We start from the raw sequence: 6,544 nt of genomic DNA, 5'->3' as shown, positions 1-6,544 counted from the left end.
CTGGGAGCCCAGATAAACCTCTTGGCCTTATAAACTGATTAGCTCAGATAGTTGTTAGTGATGGAAAGCCAACACACAGATCTCCCTTCTCTGCTTACACACATTCACATACATACACACATACGGACCCAGAATGAAGTAGACACAAACATTAATGGGGGTCATTCTTGGGTAGAATATGGGCGATTTCAATTTTATTCTTTTTATATTATCACAAGCTATCTGTACTTCCTCTCTTGTTCTTTGCCAGTCTCACCAGGGATTTTTTTCAATTTGATTACGCTTCACAGAATGACTTTTGGGTCTGTTCGTGCAGATATATTTTTTCCTGTGGTTTTTTTTTTCCTTCCTCTTCCATGGTTCTCTCTTGAGCTATGACTTATCTGTTATCAAACCTATACACTGAATTTTTTTTGGTGGGGGGGAGTTACTGAACCCAGGGGTGCTTAACCACTGAGCTACATCCCCAGGTCTTTTTATTTTTTTGAGACAGGGTCTTGCTAATTTGCTGAGGCTGGCCTTGAACTTGTGATCCTCCAGCCTCAGTCTCCCAAGTTGCTGGGATTACCAGCATGTACCACCATGCCTGGTTGAGTTCTTAATTTATTACATTTCTCAGTTTTAGAATTTCCATGTAGTCTTATAATTTCTTAAATATTTTATTTTAAAGCCTGTGTATAACAACTCCATTATCATGATCACATAAGAGTCTATTTCTCTTATCTGTTTCTTCCTCTTGACTTTCAGCCACATCTTGTCCCATCCCTTGCCTGGTTGTTTCTATTCAGTGGGACGTCACACATGCAAGACTGTCGGCTCTGGAAGGGGTCCTCTTCCCCCAGAGAGGACTGGCCTGTACTTCCGGCCCAGAGACGTGGGGCACCTGCACTCCCCACTTCAGTCCCAGCCAGGGCCCGGGCCCATCCTCAGGGCCCCAATTGCCTCAGCACAAACTCCCACTTCCTCAGCGCCAGTTCAGTGTCCTGGGCGGAGATATCACGGTGCCACACGGCACGCACAGACTGCTCTGTCCAGGGGAACAGCAGCACGCTGACAGCACGGCCAGTCTGGGCCACCTCGTCGGAGCTCACAGACTGCAGGCGCTGGCACAGCTCCACAGGGGGCAGCCCGTCCACCTTCACCAGCACCATGTTGGTCTCCACAGCAGCAGGATCCACAGAGCAGATGGGCGATGCCAGGGCCTGGAGTCCTGGGTCAGGTCCTGCTGTGAGTAGAGGCCCACCCCAGGACCCCACCATGGCCCCACCACCCTGAGTTGTCACCTGGGGAAGGGAGAGGGGCAAGCAGCTGCCACGGGAGAAAAGGACTGCATCCTGACATGGCCCTTGGGACCACAGGGACTAGACTGCTTCAGCCACGTGAACTTAGACAAATCAGGCGACCTCTCTGGGCCTGTTTCCTTATTGCAGTTGACCAGGGTCTCGCCCTAGAGACTCCGTGGCTAAACCTCGGTCTCCTAGAGGCTAGGAGGATGCAGGCCTGCTGGGGGCTTGGGCCCTGCTGCAGGAGATCCACCCCCGCCCCACCCAGGTTGGAAGGAGCAGAGGAAAGGAAGGGCGGGAGCAGACGGACCACCTTTGGCAAATCTCCGGGCGTTCTCATGGTCCCTTGGCAGCACTTCTTCTGCCTCAGCCAGTCCCACCAGGGCGGCTGCGGCCAGCACCCCAGCTTGGCGCATGCCCCCACCCAGGGCTTTACGGAGGCGCCAGGCTTCTTCGATGAAGTCCTTGGGTCCCCCAACCAGGGCCCCCACTGGTGCACCCAGGCCCTGAGAGAAGAGAGGAGCTCCAGCTGACCCATCGGCACGGGAGGGGCAGATGCTGCAGCAACTGGAGTCCAGGACCAGCTGCCAGGACAGAAGCTCAGGGACTCAGCTCCTCCTGCACTGCACCCCCGCCCCATCTGTCTCTGGAAGACCAGCCCAGGGGCTTTCCCACCTTGGAGAGACAGAAAGACACAGAGTCACAGTGCTCCACGATGCGGGCGGGGGGGACACGCAGAGCCACTGCGGCATTCATCAGTCGGGCTCCATCCAGGTGGACCCGGGCCCCATGGGACTGGGCCAGGAGGTGTACCTGGGGGCGAAGTGCAGGTGGAGGTCAGTGGACAGGAGCTAGGGCGGGTCGCTAGGAGACCGCTGGGTGTAGCTCTTAAAGAATTGAGGGGTCTGGAGTCACCCGAGTGGTTCTATTGTGCTGCCTGAGCCTCAGTGGTACCTTAACTCGAGTGTCACGGTGCCCGGGATGGAACCCAGGGCTGCGCCCATGCCAGCTTCTTGCAGTGCTGGGCCTGAACCCACTCAACTCTTCTTTATGGAGCACTTGCCACCAAGGACACAAACGTCCCACTTTGTTTACACACATGATGGCAGCAGGAGGGGCCCGTGGGGCAGAGGGCTTGGAGGAAGGTGGTGTGCCCAGCACTCACGGGGCAGCAGCCTCCCCTTGCTAGTGCTAAGGACCAGGGGAAGTGGGAGCGCAGTGCGCTCAACACCTGCTGACCCCACAGCCTCGTTCCCAGGCCACGAGCCGTCCTCAGTGCTGCCCTGGAACGGGTGCTCAGCAGGGTAAGAGTGCGTAGGTGCATATGCCCACACGAGCGAGCCATCTCTGTTCCTCGGCAAGTTCAGGGACTAGGGCCCCTACACTGGGACAATGATCCCCTTTGCCTCTTTAGCCTAGCCGACACATGCCCCGCATCGTCTGCCCACTAACAGGAGCCCACGACGATCAATGAGGGCTCAGAGGGCACCGGAAGCCAGCAGCAGGCTGGGGGTGGGGACAGCAGTGGGGCTGAGCCTACCTGGCGGAGGTAGTCGATAGGGAGGACCCGGCCTCCTGAGCTGCTGTGTGTGTTCTCTAGGCACACAAGCTCACACACCGGGTGATAGGGGCTCCCAAGGCCCCGAGTGATCACCCTCTCCAGCTCAGCCAGGTCCAGGGTCCCATACGGCAGGTCTGGGAGCAAGTGAGAGTGTACCCCAGCAATCTGCAGGTGAGGAAGGGTGAAGGCTCAAGCAGGTCTGGGGAACCAGCCGTACCTCCTGGGGGAAGGGAGGGATCTTCAGAAATAGGGAGCCAGACCCCGATCCGGTGCCTGCTCCTCCCCAGCTCTGGGCTTCAAGGACTTTCCCTTGTTCTGTGCATCTGACACAGCATCCCAGGTGAGGCGGGAACTAGGCCCTTGGCCAGTATTCATTTGAGATGTTTCCCTGTTGCCTCTGGCTCCTTCCCGGAGTGCCAGTGTTCCAAGGTCCCACTAGGGGGCAGCAGAGCACCAAGCACCAGGCAGGAAGCTGCTTCTGCCCCCATGTGGCAAAGCGAGGACCTGGCTCTCCCTCCCACCCTCCCTGCCAGCTTCTCTGTGGCTCTCCCCTTTATCTGCAGGTCCTAGCCAGTGCCTAGGAAGCAGGGCCTGAGCCACCTCTGCTGGCTAGAGGATGCCCGGGGCCCAGGGGAACGGTGCCTGGCTCCTACCTGAGCCACTCCGCCCTGCTCATAGACGTGGAGGTGGCACTCCTGACCAAGGAGGAGCTGGGAGCCCCGGCGCCGGCAGTGACCCATCACTGAGACAAACGAAGGAGGACTTGGCCCTGAGTCCTAGGGGGCCTGTGTACCCCTTCTAAGCTTTATCCAGGCTGAGCCTCAGGCCACAACAAGCTCACGAGCACCTTATGCCAATTAGGAAACAGCACCCCTTCAGGACACCTGAGTTCTGGGATGGCACACTGTGCATGTTGGGCCACACACCCATGCCCTGTGACCCCACCTGCAGACCCTCTCCTGCAGGGAGAAGCTGGCCATTATGCTGTTCCTTGAGGACTGGTAGCTCAGGGCACTAGCAGCCACCTGGCCCTGGCAGGAAACTGGGGGCACGTGCACACCAGGAATCTGGAGGGGTGTTTAATGATGACAGCTTACAAGGTGAGGCAGATGGAGGGACATCACAGGATGGCCTAAAGGGGTGAGGATAGTGTGAGTACAACCCTCTGGGGCCAGGGCACCCCTGGAATGAGAAGCTGGGGAGGAGCAGGGATCGGCCGGCCTCCCTCTCCTGCCAGGACACCTCAGTGGCTGCACCCAGCAGAAATCCAGGAATGTTGTCCATGAATGTCACAGCCCTGCATAGAGAGGGGCAGTGGAGGACCTGGGAGTCAAACTCACCACAGATGAGGTTGGCCATGGTATTGGTGGGCACAAACAGAGTCTGCTCCACCCCAAGCAGCTGGGCAGCCTTTTCCTGCAGCTCTGAGGAGGAAGGGGGGCGGGGCAGGGAAACTCTATCAACAGTCACCACAGAGCAGCTGTGCGCTGGCAAACAGGCACAGTTCAAAGTCCACCGGTTCCAGTGTGAGCCCCCTGCCCGAGGCTGCGGTGCGTGGCCAAGTGGGCGGGGCTGGAGCCCACTGCGCAGTCGGCCAGCTGCACAGTCTGTGGCCTGGGTAACCGCACAGCGGCTCTGGAGGCTCCTCAGTCCCAGGCCACGGTTCCCTCCCAGGCCACCGAAACTCTCTTGTGGTTTGAACCTCTGTCCCACCCCGACCTCACACCTGTCTTGCTTCCTTTCCCATCAGCCCCAGCAGATGGGGCCCTGTGGTTTCTCTGTTGACTTCCTCTGCCCCCAGGAGGGAGCCTCTGGGGAGCTTTTGGGGAGCTGGAGGGGCAACCAAGGGTACAGCTGGAGCACGGTAGGGCTCCTGCTTTAAAGCCCATGCTGCCTCTCCGACTGTGGCATCAGGTCCAAAGCGTCTGGCATGACATTCAAGGCCAGAATGGTCTTGCCTCTGCCCCATCCCAAGAAAAAAGTGCCCCTGGCACCCCACACCCCAGCTACATCCCACCTTTCTCAGCAGTGGCTCCTGCTTCTGAAGCCCTGCTGCCTGGGAGTCAGTTTCCCTTCCCTGCCTGGGGCACAGCCACCACCCTTAAGGGGCGCTCCTCTGGAAAGTCCCCTTTCCCTGTGAACCACTCACCTCCCCCTAACCCCCTGCTCCCAAGGAACCCTTCACAGGCAGCTGTCAACACAAGCACCTCCCCCTCCCTGGCCCTGATGTGTAAACCTGTCACACAGCAGGCTGCCTGCTGAGCAGTGCCTCAGCATCTTTGAAATTCCTGCCAAAAACCAGGGGTCTACTGGGTTGCATGACCAGTCCCAATCACCCCTTGATCCTGCAGACAGGCCCTGGGAGTTCAACTGGCAACTTGTCCCTGGCCCAGTGAAGGGCTGCACCCAGCCCAACAGAACCAATGCAGTGGTTCACTGTAAAAGCAACTCAGCCCAGGATGGGCTGTGGGCCCCTGTATCCTGAAAACAGTCCTTAGATTATTAGATCCCAATCCTAGGAAGTGTAGACGATGGAAAACCCCCTTTTCCAGATTGGTTTTGCTTGTCCTCAAGGAGCCAGGCAGAGGTGTAAGAGGGTAATTATAGATTTTAGAGTCAGAAGAACTGTGTTCAAGCCAGGCACAGTGGTGCACGCCTGTAATCGTAGCGACTTGGGAGGCTGAGGCAGGAGGATTGCAAGTTTGAGACCAGCCTGGGGAACTTGGACCTGTCTTAAAATAAGAAAGAAAAAGGGCTGGGGACATAGGTCAGTGGTAGAGACCCCGGGGTTCAATCCCCAGTACTGCAACAAGAAAAGAAAAAGAACTGGGTTCAAACCCTGGTTCAACCATTGACTAGATATGGCAGCTGAGTGACAATGCACCGTGCATACAAGTCACCGGATTATCCTATTAAAATGCAGATTGTGGCTCAGCAGGCCCAGTGTGGGACCTGTCCTGGGTGATGGGACAAACTCTCTACCTGCGGCCGGTGCTCCCTGAAAGTCAACTGAGTGCCAGTCCTGGCCGCCCTCCCCGCCAGCACCATGGACAGCGCCCTGGGGGTCACCTAGACGACCCCCGCCCCGGGCCTGCATGCCCGGCTCACCGCGGACGGTGGGGTCCTCGCCGTAGTCGTCGTCCCCCACGACCGCCTTGGCCATGGCGCGCCTCATGGCCGGTCCAGGCCTGGTCACCGTGTCGCTGCGCAGGTCCACCACATGGGCTGGGACCCCCGCCCGGCTCCCAGACCATCGCGCGCAGGGCGCCCAGGGCGCCCCAAGTCTCAGGGCCGCGGCCCGGGCCAGTCCGCAGAGCATGGCGGGGCAGCGCCTGCTTCCCACCCCGGCAGGAGCGGTGGCTTCTCTCCTCCCGGGGAGGGCGGCTAGGAGCCACCGGCCGGCGCGGCCGGACTTCCCTGACTCCGGAGGCTGCGGACTGGGGCCTGACGGGCCGCTGGCCACGCTGGGAGTTGTAGTCCACGCTGCATTGCGGCGAGTATTGCGTGAGCCCGGGCGGGCCCCGTTGCATCCTGGGAGTTGTAGTTCGAGGTCCGTCGTGGCGAAGGTCAAATGAACTGGGAATGCTGCAGCAGGGGTCTGCTTATAGGGCAGATGTTCATGCGGCTCTCACCGTGTACCAGTACTGCTCCAGACTCGGCGAATTTAACTCAGTTAAACCTTCCAACAACTCTGGGAAAA

The 6,544-nt window shown here is 58.7% G+C and overlaps 1 protein-coding gene across 1 annotated transcript; it reads right to left on the bottom strand.

Moving 5' to 3' along the window:
- Positions 1–283: 283 nt before the first annotated feature.
- Positions 284–6,296, bottom strand: LOC306657609 (uncharacterized protein). Its single transcript, XM_079133738.1, has 7 exons — positions 5,953–6,296; positions 4,185–4,268; positions 3,498–3,586; positions 2,824–3,009; positions 1,959–2,096; positions 1,597–1,789; positions 284–1,210 (listed from the first exon to the last, which is right to left on the bottom strand). Exons 1-7 carry the CDS (start codon positions 6,161–6,163, stop codon positions 927–929), a joined length of 1,185 nt encoding a protein of 394 aa, XP_078989864.1. The 5' UTR covers positions 6,164–6,296; the 3' UTR covers positions 284–926.
- Between the last annotated feature and the right edge of the window lie 248 nt (positions 6,297–6,544).

The sequence above is a fragment of the Sciurus vulgaris genome (genome assembly GCF_902686455.1).
Source record: "Sciurus vulgaris genome assembly, chromosome: 3".
Taxonomy (NCBI): domain Eukaryota; kingdom Metazoa; phylum Chordata; class Mammalia; order Rodentia; family Sciuridae; genus Sciurus; species Sciurus vulgaris.
This window is presented reverse-complemented; position numbering and strand designations above follow the sequence as displayed.

Bases quoted from the DNA above. Each gene is read 5' to 3' on its own strand.
- LOC306657609 (XM_079133738.1), bottom strand. From the start codon at position 6,163: ATGCTCTGCGGACTGGCCCGGGCCGCGGCCCTGAGACTTGGGGCGCCC. The intron at 3,010-3,497 runs GTAGGAGCCAGG...CCTCACCTGCAG, and splicing joins AGCAGGGCGGAGTGGCTCAG to ATTGCTGGGGTACACTCTCA. The intron at 1,211-1,596 runs GTGGTCCGTCTG...GACCTGACCCAG, and splicing joins CGCCCGGAGATTTGCCAAAG to GACTCCAGGCCCTGGCATCG.